The 27,861-nt window shown below is 34.0% G+C and overlaps 1 protein-coding gene across 1 annotated transcript; it reads right to left on the bottom strand.

Moving 5' to 3' along the window:
* Positions 1-643: 643 nt before the first annotated feature.
* Positions 644-27,470, bottom strand: LOC143063412 (sialate O-acetylesterase-like). The gene is made up of 9 exons (XM_076235551.1): positions 27,328-27,470; positions 24,936-25,255; positions 24,347-24,485; positions 11,506-11,671; positions 10,368-10,462; positions 9,753-9,883; positions 3,747-3,901; positions 2,187-2,385; positions 644-931 (listed from the first exon to the last, which is right to left on the bottom strand). The coding sequence occupies exons 1-9, from the start codon at positions 27,401-27,403 to the stop codon at positions 686-688; spliced, it is 1,527 nt and encodes a 508-aa protein (XP_076091666.1). The 5' UTR covers positions 27,404-27,470; the 3' UTR covers positions 644-685.
* Between the last annotated feature and the right edge of the window lie 391 nt (positions 27,471-27,861).

The raw sequence follows: 27,861 nt of genomic DNA, 5'->3' as shown, positions 1-27,861 counted from the left end.
TAGAATTCAAGATAAAACGTTCCAGTGTTTCAAAAAAATATTCATGTACATAAACTACCAAACGAAGGTAATAAAACTGAAAATTGGAATGAACTCCATTTAAACCATAAATTGTCTCATTGGCAATCTTTCCAGTTTCGTCGTTTTATGTTATCTACCATGATTATGTTGTCATGTTTTCTTCGACTTCTGAGATTGGAATATGAATATGCGTTGATATATTCCGCCTCTCTTATCAAGTATTTAAATGAATAAAATTGAAAATGGAAATGGGGAATGTGTCAAAGAGACAACATCCCGACCAAAGAGCAGACAACAGGCGAGGGCCAATAATGGGTTTTCAATGCAGCGAGAAACTCCCGCACCCGGATGCGTGCTTCAGCTGGCCCCTAAACAAAAATGTATACTAGTTCAGTGTTAATTGACGTCATACTAAACTCCGAAATATACACAAGAAACTAAAATTAAAATCATACTAGACAAACAAATGCCAGAGACTCCTGACTTGGGACAGGCGCAAAAATGCGGCGGAGCTAAACATGTTTTTGATATCTCAACCCTCACCTATACCTCTAGACAATGTAGAAAAAAACAAACGCTAACAGTACGCACGGTAAAAATCAAAAGAAGTCAGAGTCCGAAGTTTTCCCATTTTATTGTATGACTTTATTTTTCAATACTTCATTTACAAATGTGCTGAATAAGTGAATGGTGGTCCAGGTAATCCGTTTCCTGCTCCATAGATGGCGCATTGTTTAAATGGACACGGACTTTCTTTCCACGCATATCTAACTCCACCTATAGAATGTTGTCCAAGCTGACAACCGGAAGTATTTATCGTAACAGATGATGTGTCATGACTTTTCATTGGCGCAGATATCCAGCCTTTATCATGTTTCACACATACGTGGTTCATTGTTGTACAGCATATCTGAAACAAACCCCGAACTATTATTTAATATATATAATATAAAGCTAAAAGAATGTACAATTAAATGTAATTGTTTGAATAAGTTCATTTTATATCATCATCTAAACATACCAAAACATTTAAGGATGTACACCTCTGAGAAGCCAAAAATTTCTAGAATTAAACTTTTTTTCTTTACCTGATTTTTGGGTTTCTAAGACTGTAACAAAATAATTGGTGAAGAGAAAATCATATGGTGGTGCACTTCTTTTTTAGCTACAGCACTTTGAAAATGCCCAATTTTGACGATTTTCCCATTTTTCATTGATTTTTACCTTTTTTTTTGGCTTTTATCGTGAAAAAAATCACAGTTCCACAATTAATTTTTTTTTCATACTTTCTATAAAGATGAAGTGGACCAAGCTGAATATTTTTTAATTGCAAAAACTATAGGTAGGTGTTAATATAAGAAAGTTTTATCATATTTTGACGCTTTTTTGTGTTAAATTCACCATGATGTCAATTTAGTATTTTTGTGATTTTTCTCAGTTTTAAGAACAAAATGCATATTATTTCAACTTTTTTTTATAAATGATTGAAATAATACATATCTAAGAAATTAGAAAAAACAAAATGATATGGGATACACATGATTCTTGTAAAATCATTTTTTGTATCCCTCACCCATTTTCTCAAAATTCTGGCTAAAAATACTGACTTGATTGGTCGTAAAATTTGAAAACTGGATTACTCAATAACCATTCATTGTACATACACAATGTTTTCACAGATTCATGTTTGATTATAATTTTTTTAAAATTCATTGATATTTTCCACTTCTATCACATGTTTTGGAAATAATTCAAGAACGAGATTTCAACGAGACTGAACGAGACTGAAAAGTCAGAAGAATACATCCTTAATGTACCAAGTCAGGAATATGGCAGATGTTATCTAATAGTTCGTGTCTATGTATGTTGCATTGTCGTTTGTTTTTGTTGCACTTCAGTGTTCTGTTGTTTCGTTGTTTTGTTTTGAGGTTTGTAACCCGGATTTGTTTTCTCTCAATCGATTTGTGACTTTTGAACATTGTTATTCCACTGTTTTCTTTATTTAGCTATATATAGTGAAAAGTTTGTTTTATTTGCTAATGTAAAGCGCATGTCAATACTTAAATTATTTTGCCATTTTGAATCCGGATTCATTATCAAATTTTACCGCAGAATTCAGAAAATCGCTCCGTTCTCCAAAGTGGGTCAGTCAATAATTTACTTACCTCGAAGTTGTCACTAGACCTTATGTCAAGTGGTGAAGTACCATGGTCATACTCTATAATGATTGTATTGGTATTATGATATGGCGTAAATTTGGTTGGATATGGACCTTGGAAACTAACACCTGTTTCTTTATAAGCTACTGCTAACGCAGACAACACTAGCCTTGCAGCGATGTCGTGTTTAAGTCGAGGATGAATGCTAAAGTGGTAAAAAAAACATTATGAAATTATGTTATGTCTTTAAAGAGTATCTACTGTCATACCAAAATGTACCTTTCTTTTCTATCAATGGTTACCTCGAGTCTTGACAGGAGTATAACAAAATAGTAACATAGACTTCTCTTATCCGGTAGTACAATACTTGTTTAAAAGAAACATCCGGTGGACTCTGCAGGGTTCTTATGTTGTCTGTTATAATTTAAATTTGCTCCCTCTATCCAGCATACTTGTTGATTGTAGGGGTTTTGGTTTTTTTATCCTGGTCAACCCACTTAACAACGCCTTACTCTTCTATTTATATATTATATATTCTCGTTCTGAGTATGCAGAGCATTCCAAAATTTAAAACTGCAAACAAAAATCAATAAAATATAAGTACTAGTATTTGGATCTCGATATTTCTAATTCCTATTTATTATAAGTTCTCCCGTATTCTTTATTGTGAGTATATTTATGTTTTTTTTTTATACACCCTTCAGTAAGTTTTTTAACGATAACAAATCAAAAGAGATAATTGTTTAATATTTTATTCAATAAAAGCATAAGGACAGTAGTATGATTGCCAACGAGTCAACTCTCAGACAGAGTCCAAATGACATATGGATGTGAGCAATAACATGTATATGTAACAACATGATCTCAACCATGAGCCAAACCAATGTTTATTAAGTCAACTAGGAAAGACCCCAACAATACAACATGTGAAACAATGCAAACAAGAAACCTAACGGCCATATTTATGAATAAACAATGAAGTCTAACAGACAGTTACTAACAACAACCACTGAATTAGTGGACAAACACATAAACATATGTAATTCAGTGGTTGTCGTTTGTTTATGTGTTACATATTTGTCTTTCGTTAAAAAAAATTATAAAAATAAGGCCGTTAGTTTTCTCGTTTGAATTGTTTTACATTGTCATATCGGGGCTTTTATAACTGACTATGCGGTATGGCTTTGCTCATTGTTGAAGGCCGTACTGTGACCTATAGTTGTTTTAAATGTCTATTTCATTTTGGTCTCTTGTGGACAGTTGTCTCATTGGCAATCATACCACATCTTCTTTTTTATATTTATGATATTTATACATAGTTGGCCAATATTAAAAACATGTGTACGAGCTTCAGTAACATGAGTCGAGCAAGGCTTGTCTATACCCGTTATTTGTACAAAAGTTGGCGTTTCGAGAGATATAGAATGTTGCGGGATTTAACATATATGAGCGCATTGTTAGAGGACGTTATCAAACAAGCATCAACCAATGAATAACTACGTACCTGCCAAAAGGAGAGGTAAAATAGGGTAAATCCATTGACACAGCCAATGAATAACTACATACCTGCCAAAAGGAGAGGTAAAATCGGGTAAATCCATTGACACAGCCATAAACACGTTCTGTTGTCTCGCATTAGGGACTTGTCCGTTATTTGCTGTCTGAGACCATCGTAAATCCGGAAATCCAGAATTAGCCGCAGATGGCCGCCAAGCTGCCAACTTTAAACAAAACAAATTTAAATTAGAATAGTGTGGTGCTGAACACTAATATACAGTACGGAACCAGTCCATGTTTTATATGTGCCTTATCATGTATCCGTGACGTAGTACACAGAACACAGGATTCCGAACTCTTCACCTTTAACCACATGTATTGACATTATTGATTGCATTGATTATTTCTATTATTACTGTATTTTATATATAATTGCTGTATCACCTGAATAAACCCTGGTGAGTTTCATATATATTGTTCTTATATTATTAATTATATGCTCGGATCACAACATTGGCGTCGTCGACAGGATGAGGCCTTTGTACAAATGCTGCTCTTAGCCAGGAGGAAACATTCAGTCAGATGAGTCCGTCACCTCATCAATTCAGGGGCTCCAAGCCTCATCTTTTAATTCAGCGGACTCAATAGATCATGATATGACTCAACCTAATACTGAGGAAGATACTATCCACATTAACTGGATGCAGAATTATAGTCCACAACAACTAAGACAGTTGCAGTTACAGGATCCAGACCTTTCCCCCTCATAGAGTGGATAGAAAGTCAGTACGACCCTAGTGATGCTGAGCTAAGATTACAGAGCCCAGCTACCCGAGCTTTAAGGTTACTCGGCTCCTGCTTAGAAGTTCTTAGTGTTCTTTACTACAAATGGATTAACCAATCGGAACGGAGACCATGCTTGGTCGTACCCAGTAGTTTAAAATCTGATGTTCTTCTGCATTGTCATGATTCAAAAGTGGCTGGACACGTTGGACAACAGAAAACCCTGGACCGTGTGAAGCAGTCGTTCCACTGGTATCACCTTCATTCAGACTGTATTGACTATGTCAAGTCCTGCCATATTTGTAACCAGAATAAAAAGGCACACATTAACCCCCGAGCTGCATTAAGTAAGTTTCATGCTGGCTGTCCTATGGAACGTATTCACCTAGATATCTTAGGGCCTTTGAATACCAGTGAAAGTGGGAATCGTTACGTACTCATAATGATTGATCAGTTCTCGAAATGGATAGAGATGGCCGCCTTACCTGAGCAATCGGCACTTCTCATAGCCCAAAAATTTGTGGTGCATTTTATAGTCACCTTTGGATGTCCTTTAGAGGTCCACACTGACCAGGGCCGTAACTTTGATGGCAATTTGTTTAATTCTGGAAATTGCTAAAAGTAAGACGACTCCTTATCATCCTTCATCAAATGGGCACGTCGAGAGATATAACACAGTTGTGTTGCAAATGATTCGTTGCTACATTCAGAAGAAAAACAAGTTGTGGGACGTTGATTTGCCATTACTAACGATGGCATTACACTCAATTGTAAACCGACAAACCGGTTATACACCCAATCGTCTCATGTAAGGAAGAGAAACAATTCAGCCTATATAGTTATTGCTTGGGACTGTTCCTTGTGCCGTTGGTAAATTTGATCCCGATTCCTGGGTAGCGCATCTGGCAACATCATTAAATGAGGTGAATAAACTTGCTCGTGAAAACATTCGGATATCTTAACATCGACAGAAGAGAGATTATGCTCTGCGACTTGCACAAAATCAATATCATAATGGAGATTTGGTGTACAAGATTGATTCATCAACTAAGATAGGACACAGTAAGAAACTTCGATCTCCATGGATAGGACCATATTTAGTCGTTTCAGATCACTTTCCGCTTTACACAATAAAAGATCGAAAGGGAGAGTCTGTAATTCACCATGACCGTTTGAAGAAATGTAATGACAGAGAGATACCACTGTGGTTGCGCCGATTGAGACACAACATTTTTAATGATACAAGTTTTGTGCATGCTGACGAGAGTACAGATGAAGACACACAAACAGCGTCTGACAACAACCGCTTTATTGCGGTGGACAGCTGTTACAGAACCTTGATTTGGTTAGTGACGTTTCTCTGAATGATGATTTCCAGCAGCTATTTATTGATCAGAAGAATTCAGACGATGTGGAACCACAGGGGCTATTAGCCTCGTCTACTAATGATGATTTTCTCATTTCAGAGGTTCAGGGGACCAGGTCTCCGACCATCAGTCATGACTATCCATGTACCAGGCGGGGGCGAACAGTTAAGCCTCCGGCTCGGTACACAGATTTCCAGTAGTTCCAGTAGCTACGTAGTGTAAATATTGTATATAATAATGGATTGTATATACTTACGTTATCTTTTTGTGTCTTGCAGTGACCTGAAATATGGAGGATGACGTTATTTCACTAAGTGCTCATGGAGAGTCGATTGGTGATGACAGTTCTTCTAAAGCAACAGAGCTTTCTGATATGATGGTTATTGATGAAGTTGGGTATGAAGACACCACCGACGAACCATCTGATAACCGTCAAGTGCAGGACGAAGGAATCTACAAACAGTATGTACATAATCAGCGGTCTGCAGGGGCCCTAGGTCCCGCACCTTTTAAGAGTCGGTCACATCAATGTTTTGTTTGTGGATTAGTTACACATGGTAAGATGAGACGGCATGTCTTGAAGACACATTTGCCTTGGTATTGGGAACCACACACGGCATGTTGGAGCTGTGAAGTTCAAGAGGCGCAAGCCGGTTCTTTGGCGCAGCGACATACTATGGAGCATGGGGTAGAAAGTACCGTATTTGACGAAGAGCATATGCATCTGTGGTGCCAGCTTATGTTAGGATCACTTCATCAAATAAGGTCATGGTTAGAATGTTCCACTCTTGACGATCTCTTAGACTATATTTTACAGAGAGAACTTTACACGTTTGTCAAAAACCAATTTTCATCACAAGAGCTTCAACTTTTGACCTTTTGGGCCGATAATTACTGCCCTTCATCAGTGCCAACTTATATTTGCAATCCACCAAACCATCTCATTTGTATATTCAACTGGGAACTAATAGTAGTTCTCCTATTCCGAGTCGGTTCAGTGAAACAAGAAAGATTCTTAGTACAGAAACAACGCTTGACATATGAAGGTGTTAACATAGCTGAACGAATTTCACAGTCAGAGGATCAACTTGCATTCGTGGATAGCCATTTCCATCTAGACCAAATACTAAGAAGGATGAGACTAAGAAACTTTCAACACTTACAATCAGTAGTGGCACCTGGCTGCTCTGAATATTTTTATTATGGAGTTGCAAATTATGTTTTCCCATCAAGATGGAACAACTGGGCTTCGGATGTTGGCTTTGCACGTAGTGTGTATGTCTCTTTTGGAATACATCCACATATTACTGCAGAAGGCATATCAAAGAGGCAGATGGATCAACTGGACTCACTGACAGATAGTCATTTATGTGTAGCCATAGTAGGACTTGATTACACTACAACTTGTATTTGTCGTCCCTGTCGTAATCCTATCAAGTGTAAAGAAGAGGCACGTCGTAATCAGGAGGAGGCCTTTGTACAAATGCTGCTCTTAGCCAGGAGGAAACATTTTCCTGTCATAATTCATTGCAGAGATTGCGGTGACGGTTCAGCCGCCAAACGTACGTTAGAAATAATACTTTACCACGATCTAGCTGACATGAAATTCTATCGCCACTGTCTTGACGGGACTATTGAGGAGATGACTGCTTGGCAACAACTACCAACTATAATTTTCGGTGTATCTTGGAAATTCATTAGGGACAATACCGGTCTAGAAGTAATTCCTAGGATTCCGCCACACCAGCTTGTGCTCGAGACTGATTCGCCGTTTTTATCACCGTTCCCATGGTGCCCAGTAATCCATCCATGGAATCTTCCAGTGATTGCCAAGGAAGTTAGTCGATTGAGGAACATAGCATTGTCTGTGTTGATGTGGACTGTTAATGACAATGCTCTGAAATTCTTTCAGATTCCAAGACAAAGACAATAGTGTCGAACAGTAGCGACCCGTTTTAGCGCTTTGGGTTATGTTTCCGAAGAAAAGATGCATACTTTGTTCCTAGGACCGTTTATCTTTGCGTATTTCCACTATATATCCTATCGTATTGAGTAATGTTTCCAGAGAGGAAAAACATATCTTATTCTGTTTTATTTTGTGTATTTTATGAACTATGAAACTTAACTGGTATCTAACATGTTTCAAGGAATATTGAACTTTTATGATGTGGATTTATTTATGAACTTTTGTGCAACTGTATGTGTAAAATGATACCACGTTTATTCCGAAATTACTATATGGATAACTTTCACAGATAGTGCGTTATTTCTAGTCGTTTTATTTATCCCTGGTCTGGTTCTACTGAGATGGGGCGATTGTGGTGCTGAACACTACTATACAGTACGGAACCAGTCCATGTTTTATATGTGCCTTATCATGTATCCGTGACGTAGTACACAGAACACAGGATTCCGAACTCTTCACCTTTAACCACATGTATTGACATTATTGATTGCATTGATTATTTCTATTATTACTGTATTTCATATATAATTACTGTATCACCTGAATAAACCCTGGTGAGTTTCATATATATTGTTCTCATATTATTAATTATATGCTCGGATCACAACAATAGCATGAATAGTCTAACCAGTTTTATTTTCAACTTCCATGAATGACAGTTGTCTAGTTGACATTGATAGACGTATTATGTATGCTTAGTATTTCCGCGAAATGTCTACAAAAGACTCATCAGTGAATCTCTTATATTGCAAAAGGCCAAATAAAGTACGAAGTTAAACAGCATTGAGGACCAAAAATTCCTATAAATTTTGCCAAAAAAAGCTAAGGTAATATATTCCTGAGGTAATATTTCAACAGTTGAAAGTTTTGTAAACAATTAATTTACAATTATGATCATAACAATGATAATTCATGTCAAAACAGAAGTGCTGACTACTGTTCTGGTGAGACCCTCGAGCTACATCTTTAATGAAATGTTCAAAGTTTGAGAGAAGTATTTAATTAATTCGCAAGACTTTCATGTAAATGAAGAAGAAAAATCTGTGTTTTATCATATTTTTACGACTGTTTACTTTTACAAATACTGAATAATTTTGTTATATTTTTTCCATCAATTTTGCTTAAAACGGGAGAATAGATCGATTGTTTTCTGCCTTTTTTATAAACAAAGATGGCGGAAGACAGCTGCTTTACTTTAATATCTATGATGAGTGTATTAACATTTTTCCCCCCATTTTTTCATTTATTTAATTTCCTAACGTGTTATTGTTGAATCATTAAAACCAGTTGCAGTCATGGATGTTGAGTTTTATTGTGATAAAAAACATTTCTTTAAAACACAATGTCATTATCAGCTGCCAATCAAAATGATGTACTACTTCTATAATGCACCCAAACACCTTTTTGGTTTGTATTTTTCTCTATACATAAAACGCACCTAACGAAAAAAAATCCACAGCACTTTAATCATAATAGTATCCTTGAACGAATTAAAAAGTGATGGATATATGCAATCAACCTGCAATATAGTGTTTACGCTTTTAATTCTGCCCTTGAATAAAGTAACTGTGATGGATACATAAAAAACAAAACAGATTTTGTTAGTATCACGTAGCAAACAAGGATATATGTTGTAGTCAAACAGCGGTTCATTTTTTATATCTGCCTAAGGCTTAACACGTTCAAATATACGTAGTACACATTGACTGGAGTCTTAGATTTTATGTTGTGCTTTGTTCACTATTATTTGTCTGAAATGTCTTTTTCTTTTAGTCATGAAATTTTTATTTTCCACTTATGAGTTGTAATGTCCCCCTCTTTTTCGCTTGCTTCCTTTCTAACATTTGCGTGTCTTACATGTTTCACTATTAATCTAGTGATAAATAAGATAAAAAGTAAATTCACATTCAGGTGACACACGGAATTCTATTGTAAAATAATAATTAATAAGCGCCTTACTTGAACAAATCCAAAAGGAAACTTTGGATCAGTGGTATGGAGTGAATTTGCATAAAATTTACTTCTCCAGTCATCAATCATGGCGGGAAACATACATTTGTAGCCATCAGAATTTCCAGCATTTGATTCTCCTGTCATTTAATATAGTTAATGATTAGTGTAACGCCGCCACATTATATATGCGTCAGTCCCAATCAGGAGCATGTATGTAATTCGGTGATTATTGTTGGTTCTTTTACGTTAATCGTTTTATCCTAAACCAGGTCGTTGTTTTTCTTGTTTAAATTGTTTCACATTTTATCATGATGAGTCATTTTAAAGCTGACTTTACAGTTTATTGGTTGCTCATTGTTGGAGGCCGTACTGTGACCGACAGTGGCTTATATTCCTATCGTTTGGACTCTGGTGGAATTTTGTCTCATTGTCATCCATAATTATCTCCTTATTTTACATATATATGCTATGTACATGTACATATATATATATTGATTATGTTTTAATAAAAATGTGAGGTATTCTCGTGTCGATAAAGAAATTTGTTTTAAAATTCAATAAGAATTATTCTGACTGTACTAATGTATGGTGGGCATTGGTGCAAAGTAATGGTTTACATACCTTGATACCAAATAGCTCCAAAGATAGTATTTCTTAGAAGTGGGTTGATCATACCATTCCACAAGGCAGACTCTGCGTTTGGATTAACTGCCCGTCTAAAAATTTCAGCAAACAAATTATAATCCATTGAACGAGTCTTGATCAATGAAACAGTTGCATAAGCAAATGAATGAAGAAGAGAACATTTTTATGCTAGCATTTTTGTTTATTTATTATCAACATTGATTTCTGTAGTGATTGAAATATGTTTGGGTTTTTTCTTTTACATTGTATTTTTAGATAGACCAACATCAACATTATAACTGCTAGTAATGTATACTATGTATCGGTCAATACATATTTTTATTAAGTTCGTCCTTTTAATTTTGTTAGTAATTTTTCTCACAAGAAAATATATTTATTTTACATAATTTCAGTATGAGGAGGTTGACATTTATTCAAAAAAAATATTAGCATACAGCCTTTGATTAAAGTCAAGCTGCATATTTATTTATAAGTGTTTTAAATTTATTAATTGTATGCATACATGTCTTCTTTCATCTCATTGTATTTTCAATATTCATATTTCTTTACAAATGTTCTCTTCCTGAATATGCATATTAATTTGCCGCTTAACGTTAAGCAGTCACTCATCCTGGTCATCAAGTTAAGTTTTTATTGTTATGTTTTACATTAGAGCTGATTTTTACAGCAAAGCATACTAAAATGCTTTCAACAAAATGTTACAGTAATATAAACAAGGTCGTTTATCATATTAACCACACGACGGGGGTATAATTATGTGGGGTTTATTATTACGTACAATGCTGGACGGTAGCAAATTTACATAATGTATCACTATTCCTATGTGACAACTTAACAATAGAAACTTGCTTGTTGTTAAACAAACAACCATTGTGTATAACTCCTATACATCTTTAGTTTATCATGTTTATGTGTCGAGTGGTTATTTTCTCATTTACAAATACACCACATGTACAATGTCTCTTTACATATTTATTATACTGCTTGATTTTATTTTAAATTAAACTGTTAGTGTATAATAACTCAAACAATTGTAAAATTCAAACAATATGAAAGTCAAGCTTTAAATATTAAAGATTTACAGTTAAACAGCAATGAACAAACACATATATACCGTTTTCTCCCACTACTTGCACATGCTTTTAATGCATCCGGTGACGACCAGGCTTCAATTCTAGTTCCTCCCCAGTTAGATTCCACTAAACCGATTGGTCGGTTAATGTGTGACGATAGATATTTCCCATATAACCAGCATACTGCAGAAAAACCTGGTAATGAGGCTGGAAAGAATACAAAAACTTTGGTTTTATAATGGTAGGGAGAAGAAACAAAGAAGGCGTTGTTTTCTGTGGCTTTACTTTATTTTAACAGGAAATTCAAAACAAGATAAACAAACAAGGGGGAATTTAAACGATCTACAAAGTAATATAAATCAACAAAAACAACAAAAACAACAATGCATGCTGGAATTACATAATGCCATATTTTAAATGCTTTTCATTTCCCCGTATTACTATGATAATTTGAGTGTTTGTGTATATTTGAAAATTGCGTAGCCGATTTGGTCCGTGTATATCTGCGTCCATTCGTTTTTCGTTTTGAAATATCAAAAACAAAAAACAAAAAACGAAAGTGTTTTCATTTTTCGTTTTTGATTTCATAAAAACCAAAATGAAAAACGAAAGTGTTTTCATTTTTCGTTTTTTATTTATTAAAAACCAAAACGAAAAACGAAAGTGTTTTCATTTTTCGTTTTTGATTTCTTAAAAATTAAAATGAAAAACAAAAGTGTTTTCGTTTTTCGTTTTTGATTCACAAACAAAAAACAAAAAACAAAAGTATTTTCATTTTTCATTTTTGATTTCACAAAAACAAAAAACGAAAAACGAAAGTGTATTTATGTTATCTTTTCAACACAGTTTAATTGTCATTCAAAAAATGACAATGTTGTCATTTGTCATTCATTTAAAGGTCGTTAAAGTATACATGCACAGTGGTTGTGAGATCAATACTACTTTAATCGAAGATAATGTCGACGGATGCAAAAGTCTTTAGCAATCGGAACAATATGGATGCGTGAACTTTATTACTTTTAAATTTAGAAAGGGTCCGTGTAACACTTATCAATTCAAAGTTTTAAAAAGTTTTGAAATTTTAGATTTTTGGAATTTTGATCAAAGTTTTAGAATATCAAAATTTCAAATTGTGTAAAAGTTTTGAAATTTTGAAATTTTAACCAAATTATTAAAATATCAAAATTCTAAATATCGTTTTTAAATTTGATAGTTTAGAAATTTGATCAAACTTTTAAAATACTAAACCTAACGTGCAATTTTGATTTTTTCACTTTTTGAATGTTTGGTTTTTTAAACTTTTGATTAAAATATCAAAAATAGAAAAGGGGCAAAAAGAGGGGTACCTGTAAACTGGGAAACGAAAGAAAAGTGAAACGAAACGAAACAGAATGAAATGAAAACATGCTGATACAAAAAAGTTAATGTATAGAATAAAACCACAGGTACGGACAGTTCTATATATGAGGTGAAAAATAGGATGACAAAATAAATATTTCTCAAAAGAAGAGAATTCATTTTGAACCAAGACACACGGCTCTGATAATGACCATTTTACATGATGATTTACCCAGCACCCATATTTTAGGAGTAACAGTAAAAACTGATTAACTCGCAGTAGGTCAAATAGTATGGTTAGGCTGAGTATATATGTGTTTTCTGCTGGACTTTAAGCAATAAAATGGTTCAATACACGTTGTATTATCTTATTTGATTTCAACTTTTTCTTTTTTTCTCTACTATTTCTTACTTTCTGCAATCATGTCGGTAGATGAATAAATCTTTAATGATCATCTTTAACGTTTTAATCAGCAACAATTTCCTTTCTTTATTAATTATAAAAAAGAAGATGTGGTATGATTGCCAATGAGACAACTATCCACAAAAGGCCAACATGACACAGACATTAACAACTATAGGTCACCGTACGGCCTTCAACAATGAACAAATCCCATACCGCATAGTCAGCTATAAATTGTTGGCCTTAGATATTCAGCTTTGAGCGTTCCTGATCAAGAAAAGCGCTTCGGTCGTAACTTTTAACGTTTTGTTTTCATTTTTTTATCGTTTGCATGACGATCGTATATTGCCTTGTATCAATAATTTCAGTTCTAAGTATTTGAACGGTAGGAAATCTGAATTCATGGTGTCCCAATGAACGTTGTGGTATCTGGAATGTGGGAGGTTTTCGCTATCTTATTACGCCGAAATTAAGAGTAAAATCAATTATCGGTAGCCTGGAGTCAGGAAATTTTTATAAGGTTTCTACATAAACTCTTCATAGATAGTTGCCCGGGTGTAAATTTTTTATTTGCGCCTGGCGCGCGTTTTGTCTACAAAAGACTAATCAAAGACACTCGAATCAAATTAAGTTTAAAAAAAGCCAATAAAACCAAATTAAATTAAAAAGGTAAAAAAATTTAAAAAAATAAGAAACGTTAACATACAACTTATCGTTCTGGTTTTGTAAAAGCTGAACACATTCATCATATTTATCATAAACGTATACCATACACATTATTTCCAGGCTTCATATTAATGTAAAAGTTGCCGCTGTACATTATGCCCCCATCTATCTACTTGTAGGCGTCGGCATTTTGAAAATTAAAAAAATATTTTGAATATTTTATATTGGCGATAAATGGTAATCTTGTTTGGGAATCTGATATATAAATATTGTCACTAAGGTGACACTTTTTTTTTAATTTTATTTTACTTGGATACATTCACGAGGGGCTTCAATAATGGTACATAAAAATATTTTGAACCCCAGTTTGATAGGGGAAAAATCTGTGCAAGCAGAGGACAAAAACAAATATCATCTGAATCCAGATTCCCCCCATACCTTAAAGTGTTAAATTTTGAACCAAATAATTTGATCAATAGCGATAAAAAAAACTTCATAAATTAAATTTTAAGAGCTTAGCGCGATTTTTTTACTTCAATAACACAACTTTTGGAGTTAAATGGGCGCTCCCTTAGATAACGTTTGGACTGATGCTTGTAAAAAGTATATGCATTTATCATATACGTAGCTCCATTTGGGGACTCTAAATCAACCTCTGTTTTTAAATAGCACATAAAAGGAAAAGGGTTTTTTTTTGGTATCAAGAGATATCATTTTTCCGTATTTGTTATTTATGCATTTTTAATCAAAGTAAAAGAACACAGGTACGTCCAATCAGAATGGGACGTGTAAAGAGAGTGCCACGCTGTCAGCTGCATGATGGATTTTCCCATTTTTGGCCATACACCAATGTTGCTCTCGAAAAACCAGTACATTGTAAAATGCTGAATTTTAAGTAAAGCATTCACCTACAGAACACTGAAAACTGAATATTTGAAAGTGAAGTATATATAAGAACCGAATCAATTGAAGAGGTGATTCGCTAAAATGAAGTTAATCTGATGTACAATGGTTGTCTTCTGTTGATGTAGTTCATACGTGTTTCTCGTTTTGATATAGATAAGACCGTTGGTTTTCCCGTTTGAATGATTAACACTAGTAATTTTTGGGGCACTTTATAGCTTGCTGTTCGGTGTGAGCCAACGCTCCGTGTTGAAGGCCTTACCTTAACCTATAATGGTTTACTTATATAAATTGTTATTTGGATGTCGAGTGTCTCATTGGCACGCATACCACATCTTCCTTTATCTATTAAACATACCAAAATACATCTATAAGGGCTACTTTGCCCGAGCCAGCTGAATCCTGAGTTTCTTTGAAATTTGTATGTAAAGAACCTATTTTGAATTATCGATTTTTGGTTGTCAGTGACAAATATTTCATGAATGATAGCAATAAATACACCAGGGAGGATTTGTGTTTGTTATTCAATTGATGAAGACATTATCTTTCAATTAGTTTAATTGAGGTTTGGAGCTGGCTTTATATATATATGGCAGTCCTTTGTTAATTTATTAACATTTTCATTTTGATTACTTTCTTATGTTTCCTATTCTGACATAGGACTTGGATTTCTTTTAAAGTGTGTTTAATTAACTGTGTGAACGTTAGTTCATTCTACATTTTCTAGAGGTAGAGGGGGGGGGTTGTGATCTCACGAAACATGTGCATTTGTGGGCCTGCATCTGTCCCAATTCAGGAGCCTCTGGCCTTTTTGATGACGGTTTAAATAGGTGCCGTGTGTATATGTTTCCCTCTTTTCGCCCCTTTTCTATTTTTGATATTTTAATCAAAAATTTAAAATATCAAACTTTCAAAAAGTGAAATAATCAAAATTGCACGTTAGGTTTAGTATTTTAAAAGTTTGATCAAATTTTTAAACTATCAAATTTAAAAACGATATTTAGAATTTTGATATTTTAATTATTTGGTTAAACTTTCTAAATTTCAAAACTTTTACGCAATTTGAAATTTTGATATTTTAAAACTTTGATCAAAATTCCAAAAATCTAAAATTTCAAAACGTTTTAAAACTTTGAATTGATAAGTGTTACACGGACCAGAAAGGTCGATCCAAGATTATTAGAATTGATGACCAAGATCATCTGCCAGTATTTTACGAACTACGAGGACGATAATGTATTTTGCTTGATTTAATTTCAAAATTTCCGCAATTTCACAATTCAAACTGGGATATTAAATTGGTTTGTCATTAGGAGCTTATAAGGTATTAATTTTGCTTATTTGTGAAGACTATAAGGTGACATTAACTAGATGTCGTTGATGGGGGATTATGGAATTGAGAATAGTGGACAAAAAATATAAATAATAGAGACAATGGACCAAGAAATAAATAAAATAGCTAGAATAATGGTGTTAAAATGTAATGATAAGAGAATAATTGTCAAAAAGTATAAAGAATAGAGAAATATGGCATAAAATATCAAAGAATACAGAAATAAGGAACCCCGAATCCAGACCATCATACTAGTTGCCTTAATGAACGTTAGTTTGTCTCTGGGAGATTGCTATTGGTTATCATATGGTTTCTCTTTATTTCTATGTCTATTAATTCAGAAGCATGCTTTCATTATTTACCAACATTTTACATATCACATTATAAAAAAAGACTATTATTTTGCAAACTACCATAGATTTCCGGTAATTGTTCTGCATAGACCACACCACATTGGAGTCCCTGTGAATTTTTTTTTCAAGTGGACCGCAGTTACCCACCCTACCCCATCATTACATAAAAGTTAATAATCAAATGTCTACGGAAATACTTCTGTCCGAACAATGTGTAAAGGGGAGCTTGGTAGCTGATGTCTGCTGGAGAAAAAAATCAAGGTTGCTGGTTATCTTATTTTTTTTCAAAGATAGGTCCAAAGTTGGGGTCGAACATCGAACCCCATCCTTACCGAAAATGTAATAAAAATTGTCCTCACTAGGTGCAAAGGGAAGCTGGGTAGATGGGGTCTACAGTAGAAAAATTCAGGGAGTTTTTTTTTTCTAAAGTAGGTCTAAAGTTGAGGTCGTATACCCTACAAAAACCCTAACCAGACAGTTGATAAAAAAATTCTGCGGCAATACTTTTATCTGCTCTAGGTGAGAACGTAAGCTAGAGATCTAGGGCCTACTTGATCAAAATTACAATTTTAAGCTACTAAATAATTTACTTGCCCACTATACTTTGAATACAAAAAATAAACCTTTTGTCCACTGGCAGTCCTATTTAAGCGAAATCCACTAGTTCAGAGGTAGAATGTTTTGTAAAAACAGTTTTGTGTGGCAAAAAAAAGTTAAAGCACGAGTGCAACTTTCTTTTCTTTTAATGCAGAATTATTATTACTTTTCATGAACTATTTGACAGGATGCCGATAATAAGGAAAGCTATTTCACCCAATAGTGCAATTTTGCCATCATTAAAAAAAAAATCATAATTATTTACGATTCTATAAACACTCCAAGTGTTGACTATTTAAAATGTAAAGCGGGCCGTACGCTGCGTAATATATCGAAAGCGATTGATTTTGCCTTTATATAACTAATAATAACATAAGATGTATGTTTCATTATAATTCGTTATTCTGATTGGCTAACTGCACATCTCATGTTACATTCCACAACGAAAATCATTATTCATGATAACACGAGGTCCCACAATAAAGTGCAAAGGTGAATTTTAATAAAAACTTGATAAAAATCGTGTTTTCATGATCCTAGCTAAAGCATGTAATTATAAATATTGAATGCTTCTTTTTGTAACTTCATAGGGTTGTAAAAGCGTTGACCGTGCGTACATTTTCAGAATGAATCGCTTCCGCTTTTCATACAAAATGTATTTCGGTCATCGCTTTACACCTCAATGAAGTAACAAAAAAAAAGCATTCAATTCTTAAATAAACCAGAAATGAAATTTTAAAATTCATTGAAAAGTGTCTTTGACTGCTTAATTATATTTTAAAAACTGATGATATAGTGGTTATATACTAATAAAAACATTTTAAGTACGTTTGAGTCTTATGCAATATTTGTTTTTATATATTTGAAAACTGACTGCTACCGACTGGTTGCTTGAGCCTGGTTTCACAAACTCCGCATTTTCATTACAGCCGATTACATTGAGTGTGTAGACAAAGGTAATATCTTTGGATCGCTTGTTTGTTAGCTAAACTATGAAGTAACTAGGTAAGGTATACCACCCTCCTGTAGAAGGAGCCTAGTCCTACAGACAGATTGATTGGTTATTTGTCGAACTAGTCTATTCCTAAAGGAGGGTAGTTTACCTAACCTAATAGTACAAGCACGCTAACCAAGGATAGGCTACCTTTGCCTACACACTCAGTGCAATCGGCTGTAACTTTTTTACATTACAGGTTGCAACACCTTGCCAAATCATTAGGTTCCAATATACGTTTGGAAAATTTAGTTAATGTGCTTTCCCATAGGGTTTTATGCAGAACAATTACCGGAAATCTATTATGGAAACTTGCAAAAACAATATCAAAATCGAAATCTAAGTGAACAATGAAGTTACTCACATTAAAAAAGGTTGAGACATTGAAGGCCAAATATTTTTTTTTATTCTTGCGTGTCTTATATATCATAATCAGACGGTAATTTTACAAAGAAATTTAATATTAAGACAAACATTAATGTCGAGTTTCATTGGTGAAATTAACACTACAATACAAATAAAGGATTCACAAATGATCATGACTTTTGCTTGTAGTAAAATGATCAATCAATCAATAAATCAATCAATCAATCAATCAATCAATCAATCAATCAATCAATCAATCAATCAATCAATCAATCAATCAATCAATCAATCAATCGATCAATCAATAAAATTGAGAATGGAAATAAAAAATGTGTCAAAGAAACAACAGTCAGCCTAACCAAAGAGCAAAGCCGAAGGCCACCAATGAGTCTTCAACACAACGAAAAAATCCGGGCTTCAGCTGGTCTCTAAATAAAAATATATACTAGTAATGTGAAAATGGACGTCACACTTAACTTAGACAAAAAAAAAACATAAAAAAAACTAACAAAGATCAGAGTCTACTGTCTTGGGACAGGCGCAAAAATACGGCGGGGCTACACATGCTTTGTTAGATCTCAACCCTCCCGCTATACAATTATATCCAGCTCATGTAGAATAAACAAACACACAACAATATGCACAGAGAAACTCAGTTTAAAAGAAATCTGAGTCCGATGACAAAATAGTAAACAAAAGAAACTACACAAAACGAATATGATTCATAAATTAACAAAGAACTACTAGCAGTAACTGACATGCCAGCTCCAGACCCCAATCAAAAATATCGAAAGAATATATAGATATAAGAAGATGTGCATGGTATGAGTGCCAATGAGACAACTCTCCATCCAAGTCACAGTGTGTAGAAGAAACTGTTATAGGTTAAAGTACCCTCTTCAACACGAATCCTTGGCTCACACCGAATAGCAAGTTATAAGGATCCTCCAAAATGACTAGTGTAAAACCATTCAAACGGGAAACCCAAAGGTCTAAACTCTATATATAACTAGAGGCTCTGAAGAGCCTGTGTCGCTCACCTTGGTCTATGTGTTTTTGGTGATGGTGATGTGTTCGTAGATCTTACTCTACAAAACATTGTTGATGCTTACAATTATCTCTATCTATAATGAACTTAGCCTAGTAGTTTCCGTGGAAAATATTTTGTAAAAATGTACAAATTTATGAAAATTGTTAAAAATTTACTATAAAGGGCAATTACTCCTTAAGGGGTCAATTGACCATTTTCGTCATGTTGACTTATTTGTAGGTCTTACTTTGCTGTACATTATTGATGTTTACAGTTTATCTCTATCTAATAAATATTCAAGAAAATAACCAAAAGCTGCAAAATTTTCTTAAAATTTCCAATTCAGGGGCAACAACATAACAACAGGTTGTCTGATTCATCTGAAAATTTCAGGGCAGATAGATAATGACCTAATAAACAATTTTACTCATGTCAGATTTGCTCTTAATGCTTTGAATTCTGAGATATAAGCCAAAATCTTCATTTTACTCCTATGTTCTATTTTTATCCATGGCGACCATCTTGGTTAGTTGGCAATGTCACCGGACACATTTGTTATACTAGATATCCCAATGATGATGGTGGCTAAGTTTGGTTGAATTCGGCTCAGTAGTTTCGACGGAGAAGATTTTTGTAAAAGTTACGACGACGGACGACGGACGCCAAGATATAAGAAAAGCTCACTTGACACTTCGGGCCAGGTGAGCTAAAAAACGAGAAGCGAGAACGACATCAACAAACGACAGCTACTTTTTTTTTGTGTGATTTTTTTATTACTAGACCAATTATTTCATGATTTTTTATTATCTAGGACTGTCAGTATTTTTGATTAACAATTGATAACCAAGTTTAATAAAATCATATGTGTGTATAGCAAACATATTAACTTTGGCTTGAAAGACGTCTATTTAATTGTTTTCGACTCGCTCTGCTCGGTCGGAAAAATTGACAAGAATAAAATCCTAAGATTGAACGCGTTCGTTCAACAATCTTATTAAAATTAATATATATATATTAATTTTCTCATACACATAAGTATTACGAAATCAGAAATATGCATTTTGATTAGATTAGTTCGTCTAATTTACAAATGTAGTGCTATCTGTAATAAATTTACTGACTTCTTTAATAAAGGATTTGAATAAGAATGTGTCCATACCACATAAATGCCCCACTTGCACTATCATTTTCCATGTCTAGTGGACCGTGGAATTGAGGGTCAGAACTCTATATTTGGCATTGAAATTAAAAAGATCATATGATATAGAATATGTGTACTGAGTTTCAAAAAAATATATATCTGTACATTAACTTCACTTTCAAGGATAGAGATGTGATTTTTTTTGGAGACAAGTGCTTGTGACAATCAAAAAGAACTTGCAGTCATTCGATGTTCAGTACTTCAGTACTTTGATTGTTTGAAAACGAGGTAAAAATACCCTGCCACATTCGGTATGTGTTTTTGTTTGACCTCTTTTTTTCCTTCTGTTTTGTATCGATCTCATACGTTAAGCCCTTTTCCACTGATTTGTATAGTTTGTTCTTCTGCTGTGCTGTAACAAAACTGTCCCGGCTGTTTACAAGCATGTTAAACGCCACAATATATTGCATGTGCCTGCTCCAACTCAGGAGCATGTAGTTCAATGGTTTTCGTTTGTTGATGTCTTTAATATGTGTTTTTCGTAATTCATGTTGTTTTAAAATAGGCTGTTATTTTTCTCAATTAAACTGTTTCATATTTTTCAATTCATGGACTATTGTAGCCGACAATACCGTATGTTTTTTCTCATTGTTGAAGATTATATGGTTGCCTATATATAATTGCTTACATCCACTACATTTAAACTTTGTTGGATAGTTGACTCATTTGCATTAATACCAAATCTTCTTATTAAAAGTTGAGGGGTGTGTGTGTTTCTTTGGAAAATTTCAATGTTTTTCTCCCAGGTCACCCAGTTTGAATAGAATATTTTGACATTTTGCTGTACGTGCTCTTGGATTTGAGTTAAGAGCCAACCAAAGCTCACGGCCTGTTGGTGGGTAGTTGATGACTATATGGTAAGCTCTGGATATCTTTTTGAGTATTGCATACGGTTATTTAGTGATGTCTTCATGCCATGCATTGTCCCATTACTTTATATAGACAGCTTATCAGTCAACCTGATCTATCAAGTAGCTCTCCTCGCCTTTTGTATAGTCAGACGAAAAATAAGATATAAACTGACTTAGCTTGGTATATACATGTTTATTTAATATACTCATATAAATATAAAAAAGAAGATGTGGTATGATTGTCAATGAGACAACTCTCCACAAGAGACCAACATAACACAGAAATTATCAACTATAGGTCATCGTACGGCCTTCAACAATGAGCAAAGCCCATACCGCATAGTCAGATATAAAAGGCCCCGAAATGACAATGTAAAACAATTCAAACAAGAAAACTAACTTATTTATGCACAAAAATTGAACGAAAAACAAAAATGTTACACATAAACAAACGACAACCACTGAATTACAGGCTCCTGACTTGGGACAGGCACCTACATTTTGAATGTGGCGGGGTTAAACATGTTAGCGGGATCCCAAATTCAAGTCAAATTGATATTTTAAAACAACATAAAAGTTGAAAAGTGTAAAAAAAAAAATATTTTAATAAATGTTGAAAATATTATTGTGTTTGTGAGTGGAAAACTACTTAAAATTGTAGAAATATTCAAATGTAGCTCTCGCGTTTTTGTTCTGCGGCTACGTTAACGGAACATCAATCAAGTAATCGATCTTCATGACCATATGGCTTCAATATTTAATGGTATAAAATATCATATTCTGCTTGTCATAGACTCAAAAATACTTCAAGTTGGAATAGATCTAAGAAGACTAAAGACCGTTCATGTGTGGTTTAGCAATTGTACATGCCCACGAAACCGACGTCCAGATATTGTTCGGACGATGTTTTGAGAAGTTCCGATGCGACGGGACAAGAAAAATTAAACTGTTACAATATATTACAGAACACAAAACTGGCTATCTTTGCTGTAAATACAAGTTAAAAACCTGACATGGTTTACATTATTAAAGCTAAAAATCCCAATCCCACGGCATCAAATAATTTATAAAAAAAACATATGACCTTTAACATTGGAGGTCTAAACTAGCATTGACCCGTGTCCAGGTCCGAAATAGAAAATAAAGAGATGTGGAGTAAATGTACACGGGACAAAATCGCACACAATATATATAAAAAATACAAATTATTAATGAACAGGGCTTTAATGCCTGTTCTTCATCTTGAAAGGAGCTGGAGGGTCTTCAACGAGGAACTAGACCATTGATCCTCATTATACAAAAGTAACATAGGTTAGTGCATCGGACTATACAAAAACATAAGTTCCTGGTTGAGAAAATTTCCAATCCACTATTAATAAATTTGTTTAAACTAACAATAGTCACACACTTGACTTTGTGGATTACATTATTTTTTTCATCATCCTACATATGTCTTTTGATATTGTTCATACATGTAAATACTAAAAGTCTTACATTGTATCTATATATTTTGCGAGACCAGAACATAATAAAATAGATAAATTAAAACTTGCGCTTTAGATTAAGAAAGGGTGTGAAAGATTTTGTATCATTTTTTCCAGTTCTTCTGGAGTCATTGAGCCCTTCAAAGAGCTAGTTACGCTAAAATATTATCATCTTAGATTAACTTCTCCAAACTTAAAAGTAAAGATCACGCACCCTTATTGTTTAGATTGATAAAGACTTTTGCATCCGTCGACATTATCTTCGATTAAAGTAGTATTGATCTGACAACCGCTGTGCATGTATAATTTAACGACCTTTAAATGAATGACAAATGACAACATTGTCATTTTTTGAATGACAATTAAACTGTGTTGGAAAGATAACATAAATACACTTTCGTTTTTCGTTTTTTGTTTTTGTGAAATCAAAAATGAAAAATGAAAATACTTTTGTTTTTCGTTTTTTGTTTGTGAAATCAAAAACGAAAAACGAAAACACTTTTGTTTTTCATTTTAATTTTTAAGAAATCAAAAACGAAAAATGAAAACACTTTCGTTTTTCATTTTGGTTTTTATGAAATCAAAAACGAAAAATGAAAACACTTTCGTTTTTTGTTTTTTGTTTTTGATATTTCAAAACGAAAAACGAATGGACGCAGATATACACGGACCCGATTTACTCCAATGTTTGTTCTTTCCCCAAATTTGACATGTTTACCATATATACCAATGATTGAGAAAACCAATAGTTTCTTTTGAGTATAAATAAATTTGTTGTATTTACTGTTTTCTGATTGGTTAAAATTATTAGTTTTTTTTTCAATGTTGTCAATTTTGATGGCGACACGCCCACTCTGACGTTGTGTATTCATACGCCAACATGTGTGTACGTTGTTATTGTTAAAATAAATAATATAAAAAGTTCTTTTAGCCTTATTTTTGATAGAAATTTATTTATAATGAATGGCAATAATTTATTTTGATTTTATTGAACCATAAAACTAATTTTTGACTCTTCACATTTTACATAATCCGCTTCGCGGATTATTCAATGTGAAGAGTCAAAAATTAGTTTTATGGTTCAATAAATTCAAAATAGATAAATGCCATTCGTTAAATACAAATGACTAGTTACAGTCAATGTTTAACACAGATGTTGGTACCAATTAGTTGTGTGGGTACACAATGGCTAGTAAAGTATTAAGGAAGAAATCAAGAATAGTGAATAATTATTAAACTACAGAAACGAACACTAAATCCCCTCGTCCCAGAAAATTATAGCACAATACGAATAAAATTGAGTCAAAATGAATAGCCCTCCTAGCCGAAAAAAATGATTTGCGAGCATTATGGTATAGCTTACCAATATTTGGTTTAGCCCAGGGTTTTGCAATACTGTTAAGGTCTCCATCTGCGGTTAGTGTTGTATGATGTCCAACATGGAACAATCTTATATTCGGGTAATTGCTTGCATCACTTAATTCCTCGCTGCTATTCGCGAGCTAATGAAAACAAAAATAATACAAGAGTTAAGGTAAGCTTTGATTGGAACAAATAAGCAAATAAACTAACTACCAATGAGTGTAATTTAGAAATGCGGTAGAAAATAAAAATTTCAAGTTAGATATTGTAAATTCAGATATTATTGCGGAGTTTCTATTATTGCAATAATGCAATTCCACGAGAATAGCAATAATAAGATCTCACATTCTGATAACTGAAACACAGACCTGTGTGCAGATTTTTTTCAAAATCGCATAAATCGAAATAATTTAACTGGTTCTTTTGTCTATTCTTGAAAAATACCAAATACACACGTTATCTAAAGTAGTATGTCCTTCCCTCATTTGAATAAGATATATATTAATATTAAATTTATTTTCTATAGAAGAAAGCATGAAATATTTTTACTTAAATTACATGTACATACTGATAAAATAAGTATTACCAACCCCGTTAACATTAAATTCCATGTTACTTTGTCCTGAGCACAGCCACACATCGCCAAACAGGACATCATTAAGAGTTATATTCCCCACGCTAGATGATGCCGATATTACAGTGGCTTTATTACTACCAGGATCTACAACTCTTGACTGCCAGATTCCATTAGAATCTACAGTAGTACTACCAGAAAGGACGTTGTTGACGTAAAGTTGTACTTTATCTCCATGTACAGTTGAATGTCCCCAGATTGACGCCCCTTTGGCTCCTCTCTGTAATACCATGTGGTTAGCATAGTAGGGGGAGAATGAGAAGGAATTAGCTCGGACTGCAAAAATAAAAACGATATATGTAAACCTTTTTTGTATTCTTTTTTGCAGGAAGTTGCCGTTTATGGAAGTTAATCTCACAAATTATTTTTCCAAAGATTTATACAGGCGTCACACATCAGCATATAACACCGACTTGCGCTTGGTTCGGTCGAAAACCTTGTACGCTGCCAATACGGTAGTAATTTTGGAAACAGTCAACTTTTCAATCATACTCTATTGAAGCTATTATACCGGCGTCACACATCAGCGTACAGCTCGTACGTACGCCGGCGTGGTAAAAATCATGTACGCTGCAAATACGCTAGTAATTTTGGATGCATTCAACATGTCAATCATATCAGTAATAAAATTAACGGTACCAATTTTCTTGCACCAGATGCGCATTTCGACAATACACGTCTCTTCAGTGATGCTCGTGGCCAAAATATTTGTAACGTGTGCACAATGAGCTTAAGCGTGTATTTGGCGTACGAGAAGCGTTCCCAAGCGTCAATCGGTCGTTCAAGTAACGTATGTTGGCGTAAGTCTGGGGTTTGTATAACGTAGATGGAATGCACGCTACGAAGGACAAAATGTCTCTTGCACGTATTTGAGAGGCGTCGCGGTCGTATCTGGGACGATATTTCGTGCTTTCGGCGTGTCTGGAACGTTTGATAATGGGGTTAATTACAAACATACCTGCATACGTTTTAGTTAAAATCGAACGATTTGAAGCGTATACAGCGTGCCCTAAACGTGTCTCAAACTTATCTGTAGCATTTTCAACGCGCTTGTAGCGTATGTATTACGTCCGTGTAGCGTACATGTATACGCCAGACAAGCGCTTGAGCCGGATGAAAATTGTTATGCTGAATAAAAATGTCCTGGATTTATAGCGTTCACCAAGCGTATACTTTCCCATTTCTGCGAACTTCGAAATTATGCAACGTGCGTTTAACGGTTGCTTACCGTTCCTCCGGCGTCCAACTAAAGCCTCGGTCACACTTTACCGGATAGTACGAACGGATGCCTAACGGATGAAAATAAAAGTTGTCCGTTGACAAAATTGTTATCCGTTGGGAGTCCGTTGATGTACTGACCGAATAAGACGGACGTGTAACGGATGCATAACGGACACACACCGGATATGCAACGTACGAGAAACGAACACGTACCGGACAGAACGGATGTCGAACGTACATCCAACGGACGAGTACCGCATAAAACGGACACCTAACGGAAGCGTACCGGATAAAACGGATGAACAAGATATACGGAAAAATTAAAGGCGACAATAATAAAACATGTAAATCGCATAAATATTCAAAACGTTTCTGTGTTACTGGTTTTGGTTTGTTCTTCAAAATTCCGCCAAAGGCCAGTGTCTGCCCTGAATATGAACTGCTTGATTGTGAAGACGTGCCTATACTCTAAGATCGATTATGAATAATAAGAATTCATGTGTTTGATTGTATAAAACAGAAATTTTGTAGTAAACCCATCAAATTTTTATTTTTTATATTGAAGGATTTTAAATAATTAGGTTTAAATATTGGAGATTATTTCCAAGTTTCTATTTGTATGCATTATTAGAAGGACTTACAGCACTACCGAACTCAGAGGCAAATTCTAAGAGAGGAAGTTAATTAAAACTGAACCTCAAGTATTATCAACCAACAGAACAAATGAAAATCGGCAGAGGTAGAAATATCCATCAATTGGTATATATATTTTTTTACGATGAAAAAAAAGGGTTCAACCTGGTTTTATAACCATCTTATTCTCCCGCTTGTATGCTCCTTTAAAAATCTAAATTTTCTTTGACACGTTCCCCATTTCCATTCTCAATTGTATAGTAAACGATGATGTGAGGTTAATTACTGCAATATTCAAATTCAATGAGCTTCCAATGATTTTTATACTAATTATTTCAAATAATCAGATAACATTGGTTACCGTGGCATGTTTTTGAAACTTCTGGTTTACATACAAAATTCAAACTTTACAAAGTATCATCCAATACGTGGTTTTGCAGCTGTATTTTGCTTATATAATCCTACAATAAACAAGGGGGTTACTGGGACCTTACCTGTTTTGCATAACACCAAATTGTTCAATGATAAGAATACAAGAATTAAAATCCCCTTCATCCCGATCAGAAACATTGTATACACTAATATTCACCGGAGAGATAAGATAATATATATAAATAGTTATACAATGATTTGAAGTCGAGACAGGACTGGGAGACAATCACGTTCAAAATAAATGTATATATTTTAAAGTTTATGAATAAAATATGATATGTTTGCCCTTTGCTCTTTTACATTTTAATCAATGTGGAATCTGCAACGTGAGTTCAAGTAAGTATTATCAGATTATTACATGGCATTTTTCATATCGCATTCTAAGCCCTAGGTTCAATATCAGCCCAAGAGCCGCATGGCTCGAGGACTGATATTGACCGAGGGCTTATAATACATGCGATATGAAAAATGACATGTTATGATCTTTTTATCATATGCTTCAACAATCGAGAAAAATACCAGATTAATATATAATTCCTTTTACGTGTTTCCCAAATAGAAGTTCAAAGAGTGAATAGTTCACGGGCCCCAAATTT

Source organism: Mytilus galloprovincialis, chromosome 2 (genome assembly GCF_965363235.1).
Source record: "Mytilus galloprovincialis chromosome 2, xbMytGall1.hap1.1, whole genome shotgun sequence".
Lineage (NCBI taxonomy): Eukaryota > Metazoa > Mollusca > Bivalvia > Mytilida > Mytilidae > Mytilus > Mytilus galloprovincialis.
This window is presented reverse-complemented; position numbering and strand designations above follow the sequence as displayed.

Excerpts from the sequence above, each read along its gene's own strand:
- LOC143063412 (XM_076235551.1), bottom strand. The coding sequence starts at position 27,403 with ATGTTTCTGATCGGGATGAAGGGGATTTTAATTCTTGTATTCTTATCA. Across the intron at positions 9,884-10,367 it reads TGGAGCTATTTGGTATCAAG|GAGAATCAAATGCTGGAAAT; the intron begins GTATGTAAACCA and ends ATTAAATGACAG. Across the intron at positions 3,902-9,752 it reads TTCCTTTTGGATTTGTTCAA|TTGGCAGCTTGGCGGCCATC; the intron begins GTAAGGCGCTTA and ends TTTTGTTTAAAG.